Consider the following 13,875-nt stretch of genomic DNA (forward strand, 5'->3'; position numbering starts at 1 on the left):
GGTTTTCATGTCGGAATCTGCAGCGTGGAGGTGTTCTGATTCCCCCCCGTGTCCAATAAGGATCATCCGCTGCGAGAGAAACCTCCATAAATACCCTCGACTCTGTTTCCCTTTGCACATCTGGACGCCGGATCGTTGTTGTCGGAGATGGAAACGAGTCTGAGGAAGAAGCCCGTCCACCTGATCGCAGCCGTGTCCAGGGAGAGAGGCATCGGCAAAAACGGGAAACTTCCCTGGAATTTACCGTAAGAGCCTTTTTTTTTTTACCCCACTTCATCTCGTCTTCATTGCATTTCCTCATTGCGATTATGCGCTGGCAAGAGTTTTTATTTGTTTAATGTCTAATCTCGTTTTATATAACTTGTCATGACTGGAGCGCGACAAGAACGCAACTCGGAAAAAAGAGTCGGAGCATTCCAGTTAACACCCCATAATCAATAAAATCATGTGTTCATATTCATGACATGGGGACTCCACAGCTCCTGTAAAGATTTCAAGCTATCAGTTGCGAATTTGCGTCATTAAAATTGGTTTTATGTTGAAAATAACTCATCATATCTTAGTGTTGCTCGGATTCTCTGGAAATGCAACTTTAAAAAGAACAACAACAAAAAAAAACGGCTCCCAAGTAGAAAATGCAGCTCTCTAGAAATGCAATGATCCTGACAAGTTGGACATGGTGACTTTATTTATCTTGGTAGATTATTGTTTGCAGTTGTAGAAGGATAACTGACAGTTCACAGACATGGTCCATTATAAAAAAAAAACAACCAACATCACCTACTAGTGGCCCAACATGAAAACTGCAATGCATGAAACAGGTTTATCCTGAAACAGAAATATGCTGCACACTCAGAAAGTTAACCATGACGCTACCGCACTACTCATACACGCTTCTTTTTCTTCTTCTGTTAGGTTTAATGGCAGTTTGCATCCATAAAGTTGCATTAGCGCCATCTGCTGGTTCTGTCTCTCGACATTGATTCCCACGGTGCGTCAGAATAGAAAAAAAAAACTAAAAATTTATTAAAATTGATAACAAAAAGCGCATTCCTAACACTTTCCTCTGTGGCTCTGACCACTGATATAATCTCAAATATACAAGTTTTGAATTGAAATCAAAGGAAAATAGGCTGCCAGTCTTCTTCTTCTTCACTTGTGTTCAATGGCAGTTGGCGTCCGTGAAGTTGCACTACCGCCATCTGCTGGTTCCAGCGAGTTCCTACCATTCCCACGGCTAAAAGATAAGGGAAAAAAGAAAGAAAAAACCCCAAAACAAAACACAGGCTTAACTGATTATGATCAGCACTTATTATGATGAGTAAATCGTGTTTAAAAATAATAATAATAATAATCTTAACATTGTCCAAATGTGTCATTGACAGATGTGAGTTCCAGTACTTCATGAATAATGTCACCAGTGTATCAAGACCAGGTATCACCCTACATCATTTTTCTCATTTATCTTGCAGGATTGAGTGTAGAAATGGCATAAATGCAGATAATATCATTAATGCAATTTCTTTCTCGAATAGGGAAAATGAATTTGATGGTCTGGGGCAAGGTGTGCTGGTACTCAAACTCCGGAAACACCACTTTCTTCCCGCTGCCTAATATTCTGCACGTGGTGCTGAGCAAGACGATGACGTGAGCGTTAAGGACACGGCGCATCACCCACAGAGGGAAAACTCGCCCCTCACGCGCTCCTTTCTCACATCTGTTTTCCTTTGCACGCAGCGAGGCCCCCGACAACGCCCACTTTGTGCGCGAGGACTTTGAAAGCGCCGTGCGCATGGCGGCGGAGCCCCCGCTGGGTGATCTAATAGAAACCATCTGGGTTGTTGGAGGAACGCAGGTCTACATGGTAAAACACGAAACACGCTCTGCGTTTAAAGGTGGTGTGAACATGAGAAAAAGAAGCAGCTTGTCCTGGAGGGTAAAAAAAAAAAAAAAGAAAAGAAATTAACTTCTTGAATTGTATTGAGCCGCTTTGATTTTCGTTGCCGTAATGTTTGGTGCGACAATTCGATGTGAAGAGAGCCAGAGAATAACATGAAAATCACTTAAGAGCTGCAGTTTATGCATCTGTGACGTCATGTTTACCTTCCTCTGGACTTTGTCCTCCAGTGATAAATACATGACAGCTGATTACTGCGGTGTTTCACATGTTTAACGGTTAAAAATACACATGGAAACGAGTAGCAGTAGGAGAATTTACACTCTTGTTGTTGTTGTTGTTGTTGTTGTTGTTGTTGTGGTGGTGGTTTTTCTTCTTCTTCTTCTTCTTCTTCTTCTTCTGCTGGTTCCAGCTTGTCCATACCATTGCCACGGAAGAAAGAAAGAAAGAAACTTGTCGTGATGCAGATTATGCACAATAGAAATGTTTACATTTTCAAAAATCAACATAATCTTGACGTAAAGCCAATTTTAATGATGCAAAATGCAGTGAAATGTCCAAAAACAACCACCTATGGGTGGTTTTTTTTTTGGTTTTTTTACAAACCAAGCTGCTCAGTTCTCAGTGTTTGTGTTTGTTGCTCTTAAGAATTGTGTTTAAAAAATAAAACGTTTCTTTGATTTATTTGTTTTAAAAAGCCTCATACTCTTTCCTTGTTGTTGTTCTTTTTTTTTCTTTTTCTTTTACCCAGGATGCACTGCAGCACCCCTGGTGTGACTTGCTTTACCTGACTGACGTCATGGCCGACTTCAACTGTGATGTTTTCTTCCCCGAGTTTGACCAAGAAGTGTTCAAACTGCAAGATAAGTGAGTTTTTATTGTCAATCTCCGACTAAAGTGCAGAATGTTCTGACTCAGACGAAGCATTTTTGAACTGCTTGAAAGGTTTTTTTTTTTAATTATTATTATTCTGCTTGATGCGCACTCAAACATCCCACCATCCATGAGACAGCAATTTGAGGTTTTTTTTTTTTTTTTTTTGAAAAGACGGCCTCAGCAGTATCTGTCAGCCCGAATCATCACTTCAGCACAAAGGGATCTGCTGACTTCTCTGAACCTTTAAACTGCTTTTCTGCTGCAGCCACACACACTTCGGAGAGTAAAATGAAAAACTGAGCGCTCGTCTCATGTCGGTTCTCGCAAAGGCATTTAATATATGAATATATCTTCTTTCTTTTTTTAAAGTTCCTTTGAGCGTCATAGAATAATATGTTTCATTTCTTTTCTCCCGTTCAGATTTCCTGGTGTTCCGAGTGCAATTCAAGAAGAGTGTGGCATTAAGTACAAATTCCAAGTCTTCAAAAGAGAGACTGCTGATGCTGTGTAAGACGCAAAGAGAGGAGGGGAAAAAAGAGAGAATGAAGACATGATTTAAAAAAAAAAAACCTCTTATAATTTCTCTTCGATTGTAAAACCCTGTCAGCTGTCAATATTTATTGCGGCGTGAGATTTGACTTGAACCAATATTGGGCAATTTGAAGTGAAGGAAAGTAAAAGTATTGATAAAAGTTTTCACGACTCCCATCAGCCACTGCATTAAAACCACCCGATTTGACGTTTGCGGGTCCGTTTCACTGAATATCAACGTCTGAATGGCCAGAAGACTGAGATTTGAAGTTATGTGCTATAAGTCAATAACAGATTGTGAGACGTGTGTTGCTTTGCGACACAGCATTGTTATTGTGATTGAATGAGCCACGGATGTGGATTTGTGTGTAGATTGAGTCATTTACCAAAGTTATGACTCCTCAGTAAAAACTGACTCTTCCTCTGGGGGGAAAAAATAAAAACCGTAGCATTCCAGTTGACATATTTATGTTCATGTTGTTTCCACTGATGTAAAAGTGTAAAGTGCCTTGAGAAGAGGGGATAATATGAAGTGAAGCCCATTTCCAACATATCTTGGTATTTTCTTGATATCCTGATCGTTTTTCAGATCTGGTGCGTCAAGCAAGTGTCGTCTAAATCAACGCGTGTCCTCACTTTAACACATCGCAACCACACCTGTCCAGAAAATTTCAAATGTTTTCCCGCCTTTGTAATAACATGATGTTGATTTTCACATTTCGCTGATTGTGCAGTATTGCTGTATATTTTCCAAGTATTACCGTGTTCTTGTTACGCAGCGGTGTCAAACCCATTTATAGTTCTAGAGCCCAATATTATCCTGAGTTGAATAGTGCCATAATAAACTTTTGATTTAACTTTAAAGTGTTTCTTTTTTTGTGGTGTCTAGTAGAAGTTTTGAAAAAACAAGTCTATGTTTTTGCTAAAAGGTTTTGCAATTATTTAAAAAAAAAAAACCCTGCTAACATAACCTCAACATCTTCAATAGCTTTTACAAACTCGCCCTGACATACTGTGTTAAAGAGTTGAGTTTTGTGCTGTTATTTTTAACTTTTTTTTTCAATTTACTTGCTGGATTGGAACCTTGTGTGGGACCTTATATTTGACACTCCTGTTGTAATGTATGAAAAACATCCACTGAGGGAAAAAAAATGTGTTCATGAACCTGAAAAATTCGGTTATGTCTCCTCTTTTTTTTTTTTCCCCTCAGGCGTATTGCAATAAGATCTGTTGAAACAAAAATTGTCCTCCACCTGCAGCTGTCAGATGTCACTTGTCAGTGTTCCCGTCTTGTCCTCCTCCTCCTCGGTGATATTTCAGAATATATGGTTGTCAGTGAGTCAGTATAACACGACAGGTGTCAGTGAGCAGGGCGATGGGAAAATTACCCTCCTGCTCTGTTCTCAATCTGAAATAAATTCTTATTTTAATATATATGGACAAGTTTTACAGGTAGAAATGGAAAGGCGCATTTACTTGTGATAGTTTTTTTTTAAATCATGTGTGTTGTTGCTTTTTGTTTGTTTTGAGTACCAGTGGTTGTTTTCTCACAAATGATTGACAATATGTGTGCTTTTTCCACTTTAAATAAAAATGATCCACCTGTAACTGGCTGTGTTTTCTCGCTTTGACCGCTAGGTGGAGGCAAAGAGGCACAAAAGGGACAAACGCAAACTCCTCATACCTCAATAGATGGTGCAGTTTAAAAAGTACTGAGCATGTTCAACACCCCCCCCCCCCACCCCCAACTCCAACGTTTCATTTTCAGCACAGTTTCACCCATCCTTGACCCCAGTGAAGGTCTCACACGTGCAACAACAACAAAAAATAAATAAATACATTCACAATAGACTCAAAAATGAATATGCTATTGTACTTCAAGGATCGGGCGTCCGCTATGTGCCATAGTTACATATATAAAAGAGCCTACTTCTGGCCTTCGATTGCTTAGAAACAGTAAAAGCCTCCTCGTGTTATATATTACATGAATGTATGTTTCTGGAACAATTTGGAAACTAAAGTAACTCACATGTTTGCCACTGTCCAGTTGATTGTTCCCCCCCCCCCTTTTTATTCAGTCTTCATTCCCACTGAACAAAAACTCTATCCACAACATGTTGTTAGACGTCTTTCTCGGATGTTGTATTTATGTCTTGTCTGGACGTCAATGAAAACATGATGTGTCATCAGTCTATCTCCATGCGTCAGTCCAGATTGGAAGCTGGACGGCGGACGAACGTGATTTCAAAATGTCTTGCACGTCTATCGGACGTTGCTTTCTCGTAGCCCAACAAACTCGGTGGGTCTGGGTGAAATACAGGAGAAGCAAATTAAATCACATGGCACATTCTCACAAGGGTAAATAAACAAACAAACACAAAAATGGAGCCACACTCGGGACCCCAGAGCTTTGATTTCTTGCTAAGTATTTTTTTTTTACTGTTTCAGTGTCCCGGGAGGCTTCATGGTCCCTGAAATTAAAGCAGCAGCGGTGAAGCACAGAACGTCACGGCCCCGCTGTGATTAGAAGTGAAACCTCACAGCAGGAAAGATTAGAGAAAAAAAAAAAAAGAAAGAAAGAAAAATGTTTATTTCCACCTCCAAATCTGGTTCTGCAGGTTTCTTCCAGTTAAAAGGGAAGAAACCTGGTATCGTCTCTTGGCACAGTCTCAATGAAGCTGGAACAGAAGTAGAACAAGTAGAACATTTTAGGGCTCATCTATTGTCAGGTTAGACTCGATTTAAGAGAGTATGAATATATGTTAAAACATAAAGCTCTAGTGAATGTTGGAAGCATTTGCAGAGCGCCCGCACAGTCTCATTCCACATTATTAAAGAACAGCTGAGCGGGAAAGTTAATTATTGACTGTTTTGTTTGCAGACAAGAATGTGGTACAAGGCTAAGCCACCATGTGTGCATGAACATTAGTAGTGTATCGACGTGTTCAACTCTTCACAGTGCAAATGAAACAATCCCGGGTTCCGGACGTAGAATTAAGACCCAAAACAGACGTCACCGCTCAGAAAGAAACACCGTCTCGTGTTGCCGAAGGGACTTTTCACACTAAAAATGACCAGCAATAACATGAAAAAAAACCGATTTCAAATGAGAATAGCCAAGCTGTGAGGAGTGATTCTAGCCACTGAAACACTCATAAAGAATGATTTGTACTGGTGATACAGTGTATTTGTGGATTGCAGAATTCATTTACCGCCAACTGGCAGCATGAAATATCAATCAGACGACGTGCTTGTCTGACACGCACTGTGCGACTATTGGAACTAAACATGCAACCAGAAATGTAAACCACATTGAAATACTTGTGTTTCTGTCATCTAGTTAATGCCTTCCTTCAGTGGCAGGATATATATATATATATGTGTGTGTCAAAATGTTATCAGTAAAAAAAAGAAATAAAAGGGTGTATTCCACTCTGGCAGAGCAGGTCTGCCTCGTTCCAGAGACCAGGCGCCAACAGCCGTCACTTTAAGTGGTCAATAAATGATAGAAATCAGTCATGAGTGAACAAATGACAGTAATACCCGACAGAACACAGTCAATTTCAACGAGTGACAGATGAGCCTATGAAAGTCGTGAATCTGAGACGCTACGCTCAATGTGAAAGTTATGCACTTTCTTTTCTTTCTTTTTTTTTTTTTTTTACCACTGAGCTTCCGTCAATGTGTCATTATTATTTCCTCCTGCAGCATGTCCAGTGTATTTGTGTGGCAGGTTTGAAAGACGAGTAATGGCAAGAAAAAAAAACAACTTTCTGTTGCAGACAAATGGATAAAAATTGAGATTTCAGTGGAGTGGACTCCCACCTTGTACATGACGACGTAAGAGTACCCCACACTGTGACCCCAGCTCAAGTCCTTTGGACATTTCACTGCATTTTGGTAGAACTGAAATGGACTTTAAGTTGACATTTCTGGTAGTAATTGTGAAAATCTAGTCATTTTTTTTCCCATCACGTATACTCTGCACCACAACTAAGAAAAAAATAAAAGTTTAAATTTAAAGGGTATTATGGAACTATTGTAACCGGTGCGGCCAACTCGGGATGCAGTTGTGCCGTTTCTGACCCCTGAACTGAAACGTGTTTGACCCTCCTGGTTTCCACTGACCAAACGGCCTCCAGTGGATCTGACGAAAGCGGAGAACCTGGAGAAAATGCGAATAAGTCAAACGGCGGACATGATCACAGTGAGGCAGGGTTTACCGCTGCACTGACAATCTTACCGAATACACCTTCAAATAACAAACAAAAAAACACCCAAAAGCTCTATTTCAGCTTTGTTGACTTGAATATTTACTGCCGCTGTCTTCAGCTGGAAATCATAGCGTCTAACTGCAGATTGTCGTCTGTTTCTGGAGAGAAACGGGCCATAAAAGCAGCCTGCTCCGCATGGCTATTATCAACCACTGGCGTGTTTGACATGAAGAAAAAAACAAATATATAAATATATGGGGAAAAAAAAAAAGGGTAATTTATACTCAGTCTTTTTTACCTCGGGACAAAAGAGCTCGGGACACGATGACGCGGCCGGCATCGGGGGGGGGGGGGGGGGGCACCGTGTAAGAAAAGGAAAACAGACAGTCGACTTCCATTCGCCCACTTCAGGCCTCGTCTCGTCTCGTCCGCCTCGCTCTCCGACGCGTCTCGACTCGGCGTCGGCGAGAGATGCCGGCCTTTAACCTTTCGGCGTGTCGAACTCCAGCAAAAAAGAAACGAGAGAAAAGTAAAATTAGAAACCCTCGGGGATACGTCGGCTGCGGTGTACTTGAGGTAACAGCACCCCCCTCCACCCCCCCCAGTGTTGTTGTGAATGGGAGCAAAAAAATGAACTCTTAGCGAAGCAGCCATCTGCTGAGCTCACATTCATTACCAGATGCACTCACTTTTGCATCATCTGCCCAGTGGCTATCGCCATGACGACAGGACCATGGTGAGCGACGCAGATGGCAGCAGACGGGAGGTGGAAGTTGTTACCGTACTCTTATTCCCCGTCTGTTGTGACCCCCGTCGTCGACAATACAAGAGTCGGGGAACCTTGAGGCACGCGGCCGTGACTTCATTAGCTGTGATGCTCGCTACCAATTTAAAGGATTACAAGCATGTTTCAGCCGCTTTCGTCAGCTTGGAAACATTTAAATACGTTCACAAACAAGACGGAAGACTTATCGTCGTGCCCTCCTTTAGGTTCAGACAAAAAAAACAACCCAGTTTCACGGGCCAGTAAATACGAAAACATTGCGAAATATATAAGAGGAATTCTTTTTTTTGCATAAACTGACTGAATCCCAATAGCTTTTTTTTCTTCTTTCTTTTAAATGAAGATTGCAGCGAATGTTGCACAAAAAAAAAACCCACTCTCAAATAAACCACCACTGATCCGAATGAAAGGAGCATCTCCCCCCTCCACCCTCCCTCCTTTAAAAAATCTCATCATGTCGGTGCATTTGGATCCATTTGAAATGATAATGAAGTGACATTTCAGTAGTGAAATAGCGGATAATAAAGTGTCTCCATCTGTGGAGTAACAATAAAAAAAAGAAGAAAAAAAAAGAGAAGAAGAAGAGAGACGGGAGACACTGTTATATGCTCTCCCCGAGGGAAACAGGCGGCGCTGCCAAGAACATTGTGTGAAAATGAGACACTTGCACTGGCTGTAAATAAAACGGTCTGAAAAGCCTTGTTTGTCCTCGGTTATAGTCGGTAATACGTTTGATAGGCGACTCGGCACGTCCGTCGTCATTATGCCTTTATGTCAACAAACGTCGGATGGGAAGTTATTGTAACGACCTGAATTGTAAATCAACTGCAATGTTTATTTATTTCTTTTCTGGTTCTTTTTTTTCCACATTTCCAGCCTCATGTCTTCCAGTGAACTGCACTGCCTGTGCCCATCTAGTAACATAACACCTACATGATGAATACTCAAAACTAAATCATTAAAGTGCCACACAAATCATAAGTAGTTTTTTAAAAATCAGGTTTTAATTGCTTCATTCCGACACGGGTTGAACATTTGGCAGCAGGAAGAGAGCTGGAACAGTGTTATGTAGTGAGAAATCCAACTTTTGAGAGGAAAAACTGTTTTTTTTTCTTTTTCACATCGATTCAAGTTTTCATTTTAAGAGCAGCACCAATGCAGTTTGTCACATTTCTGCAAGTAAAGCTAAAAGCTTTAAGACATTATTTCATTGTGATTATCGTGGCCTCCTCTTAAAAAAAAAATCAATAAGAGGAGACCACGAATGACGGGCTCTATGAACCATTCCATTATTCAAGTGTCACGGTAATTTATTAGCGTTCTCAACTCACAGCAACAATCTTCCCAGGTTGGGAAGTTTTCATGTGCTACCTGTGAAATGCACGGGCTTCCTGTCGCAGGCTTCCTGCATGCAGCTCCAGAACTACTCCGAAATTGATAAACGTGCCCTATGATTGTTTTACGCCATTGTTTACCGGGTTGATAAAGGAAGAATCAAAAGGCAACGTCGTGAGGACAATCGAGCACAAAGCCAGTTTTCACCCCCCAAGGTGGTTTTCTTTCTCACTCTTGTTGGTAAAACTCCAAAAGATCAAGAAAAAAAACAAAAAAACAAGATCTTTTATGATCTTTTTCACAGATAGCACAAAAAAAAAACATGTTTGATGGAAAGAACTAACTCTGTTTCTCCAAAATAGGAAGTTTGTGATATTTCTCACCCAAACACATTTCTAAATTTGTTACAGCATGATTGACAGAACTGCAATAAAATTGTCCTTTCATTGCATATTCATGCTCTGGGAATTCAGAATCGGAGGAATTGAAATGTGTATGAAAAGTTGAATTCTGCGGAATTCACTCATAAAAATGTAAAGAAAACGACCAAAAACAGCAAAATCATCAAACTGCGCAGCTTCTGAAACACTTCTGGAAGGAACTGCAGATGAACGGGTGAAATAAAAAAATAAAAAATTCCCACTACAAGTGACCTGGTGTAAATTGGGGCAAGAGAAAGAACACTGTGAGAGTAATAACCAAATATACTAATGTTGTAGTAAATTATAACCTCAAAATAAAAAAAATAAATAAAAAAAAATCACCATAAATAGAAAAAAGGTGATTTTTCTTTTCTGTCACATCTGCATGAAAATGTAGTAAAATAAAGTGGCCAGTGAGAGTACGTTTGCTTAGAAGTGAATGCATCTTGAAATTTAAGACACTTCAATTAGACAGTGGAAGAAAAGTACCTGCTGAGAGCATGTTTTTTTAAATTTGGGCTTGCACCAGTGTCTAGTCGTCTCCTCTCAAAGGCGCGACGGGGTTAAAAAGTGGCCTCTCCCCGCGGAGCTGAAGCTTCCCGAAGCTCATTTCAAAGTCCTTCTTGGTGCCGTTCAGGACCTCCAGACTCCCCGTCCTGGCGTCGTACCCGCGCGCCTTCAGCCGCTGGATGCGATGGCTGACGATCTGCGGGGTGAGCTCCAGGACGGTGGGCGTCTGGGCGATTTGGGCCGTGCTGATCCCGGCCCCGTGGAGGCAGTCGAAGCGCTCCGCCAGGATGGACTCGGGGTAGTAGAGCAGAGCCGGGCACCTGAGGACGACGTCCCGCAGCTCGGCCTCGGAGCAGCCCAGGGCGTCCCGGGAGTACGCCAGGGTGCGGCGCATGGCGTCCGGGTTCAGCTCGGTGACGAAGCCCCTGAGGCGGGAGAGGAGGCGCAGCAGCTCGGCCGCGCCGAAGCCCCGGTCCCTCAGGAACAGCAGGTTCCGCCGCAGCGCCTCCGGGGGCTTGAGGAGGACAAACGGGTTCTGGCTCAGCAGCTTCTGGAGCCAGACCCTCATGTTGGCCTCGTCTCCTCCGAGCTCCAGGTAGGCCCGCTGCAGGGTGCGGACCATCTGGTCGTTCTGCTCCACCGGCCGCCCGAAGCTCTGCGGGGCGCCGGCCATGAGCTTGGCGACGATCCGCTTGTTGAGGCTCAGGCTCCGGAAGTAGGCGATGTTGTCCCGCTGATTGCGGTGGTCGCTGGACGACGTGAAGAAGGAGGCCGGGAACTTCTCGATGATGCCGACGAGCTCCCTCTGGCTCGGACACACGGACGTCCACAGCTCCCGCTGGGCGCGCATCTGCTCCGGGTCGCAGAGGACCGCCTCGGGGTGCGCGGCCAGGATGCGGGCGATGACGGGGCCCGAGGCGCCCAGGTCCCTCAGCAGCTCGGCCACCTCCCGGGTGTAAGACGGGCTCTGGTGCAGCACCCAGCCCTTGAGTTTCCGGACTTTCTGGATGTCCACGGAGAGGTTGTAGAGAGCGTCCACCGTCAGCGGGTTCTCCGCCGAGCTCAGCGTGACGCATGGTCTGAGGCTGAAAGGCAGAGGTGGGACTCGCTGGCACCGGAGGCACAGCGATGCGGCGAGCAAACGCAACATGGCTGCAACGTCCAGGTGGTGATCAACTGAGGAGGAGGAGGAGGAGGAGGAGGAGGAGGAGGAGGAGGAGGAGGAGGAGATGTATGAGTTAACAGGAAGTGCAATGACACCCTGAGTCAAGTAAATCAAGTCAACCAATCATTATAAAATGTGCCATACTTTAGTGAGACTGAGCATTTTGGTGATTTGGCCTGGGGGAAACAAAATTCCAAAATTCCAATTTTCGATAAAAAAAATTTTTCTCAATGCACTTAAAAACGACTGCAGACATCAGATATGTGTTCAAAAGACTCACGGAAAGTGAAAAATGTTGAAAAGAAGGGGGAAAAAAAACGTGGATTTGCAAAATTTTATTTGTTTTTCGCTACAAACTCGATAAAATGATTACATCAATTTTTTTTGCCCAGCCCTACGTTGAGCAGGACTAATAATGACAAAAGCTATTCATGTTTCACTGACATATTCACAGAAAGTATTAAAACCCGCAGGATGAATTTGTGAATCTTTCTGTCGACTTCACTGAATGACGCAGAATGCTAAAGTGACACCCGAGCAAACAGAAACGACGGCGACTCTTGTAGATGAACAAAAGAAGTGACAGGAAGTGTTGTTTTTGTTTCTGTCACTGCACTACTCTCCATTGTACATGTACAGATTCCATCTTTACTGGCACCAATAAATGACGGCACGGTTCAGAAATGTTAATAGTACTGACCGTTAAAGAGAATTCATTCACAATATTTTATTTTATGCAAGAGTTTTCACCAGTTTTGACGGCTTTACAGCGGCGACATGATTCTGACTGATGAGACGATTGAATGAGGAACTCAGAAGACTTTCCAGTTACATACTTTGTCGTACATCCAAGCATCAAATAAACTAAAAATATGGGCCTATTTCGCCATATTTAAGGCTAAATTATTGAATCATCTGCTGTCCAAATAGTATCCCAGTAATTCTGTGTTGATATATTGTGACTGTTTTCATTATCTCCCATCTTTGTTTTCTCTGCTTGTTGTTCCTCCATCATTTGTTTTTTTTCCATTATAGTAATGTTTATTGATGGGGACTGTCTGGTAATTGTGTATTATTTTCTTCTTTTGTCCAAATAAAGAAAGAAAATATAGATTTTTTAAAAGCCTGATTTGGACAAATGCCCTGCATGAGGAGAGCCTTGAACTTTTACCACTTGTGGTACAGTCAGTGACTAATAACAGAAATACACGGATAAGTCTAATTTTTAAAGACATGTGGCAGAGAAAGCATATTATGTGATTTCAAAAGTCTCCTTGTATTTAAATATGTGTTTTTTTAAGCATGTTGTACCTGCAAGAGAGCTCACACCTCTCCAATACTAGCTTCCCTTCATTGGCTTCATGTTGAATCCATAATGCAATTTAAAATCTTTATTTGAACCAATAAAGCTCTAAACAACCAGGCTCCATCACATCTCAATGAGCTGTTCGTCCCACATCACCCCAGACAAACACTTGGTTCTCACCGTGCTGAGGCAGGAAGAAACCCACACAACCAGGGTTTTTTTGTGTGCAATTATTGGCTTTGTAAAAGTGCCTTGAAATGCCTGCGTTGTATTTGTATTTGGCGCGACAGTAATACAATTAAACTGAATGCGTTTGGTTTGGCAGCTTGTCGACAACAATAACAGTCCTGCGAAACGACTGACAGCGCTGCGTCCGGTTCGATGGAATATTATAACAACCACGTATTATTAATCTGTGATAAATGAGCATTTACGCGTTTGAATACTTCCGAGAAAAGTATGTTTTAGAAGAATTACCTTTTCCAGCGGTCAGAGGAAGTGACGCTTTGTTATGAAACTGGTTTCTTCTTCCCCCTTAGAATTTAGTCGTCTCTCTTTTCTGCAGCGACACACCGAGTCAGAAGTGAGGTACTGCATCATAAATCCTCCCCCGTTTATTCAAATGGCAAAAAACAAATGCATATTGTCAGCGGAGTGTAAAGCAGTGATTGCCACATCAGGCTAAAGAGAAAGGTGAATTGATACAAAAGAAAAAAAAGAGTGTGCCAAGAGATTTACAATAAATAATAATACATTCCATAGAAGTTGAAGGAACTGAAGGCATCTTTTGTAATGAAAAACTAGCAAAAGTTTGAAACTGCGAGCTGACCACCAC

General features: G+C 42.2%; 2 protein-coding genes across 2 annotated transcripts; one reads left to right on the forward strand and one right to left on the reverse strand.

Moving 5' to 3' along the window:
- Positions 1–4,830, forward strand: LOC308136881 (dihydrofolate reductase). The gene is made up of 6 exons (XM_080505415.1): positions 1–245; positions 1,386–1,435; positions 1,536–1,647; positions 1,738–1,864; positions 2,649–2,764; positions 3,194–4,830. Exons 1-6 carry the CDS (start codon positions 148–150, stop codon positions 3,282–3,284), a joined length of 594 nt encoding a protein of 197 aa, XP_080361541.1. The 5' UTR covers positions 1–147; the 3' UTR covers positions 3,285–4,830.
- A 5,761-nt stretch (positions 4,831–10,591) lies between these two features.
- mterf2 (mitochondrial transcription termination factor 2) lies at positions 10,592–11,719 on the reverse strand (the record flags this gene model as incomplete). Its single annotated transcript, XM_080505368.1, has 1 exon — positions 10,592–11,719. One exon carries the CDS (start codon positions 11,717–11,719, stop codon positions 10,592–10,594), a length of 1,128 nt encoding a protein of 375 aa, XP_080361494.1.
- Between the last annotated feature and the right edge of the window lie 2,156 nt (positions 11,720–13,875).

Source organism: Blennius ocellaris, assembly GCF_963422515.1.
Source record: "Blennius ocellaris genome assembly, chromosome: 11".
Taxonomy (NCBI): Eukaryota; Metazoa; Chordata; class Actinopteri; order Blenniiformes; family Blenniidae; genus Blennius; species Blennius ocellaris.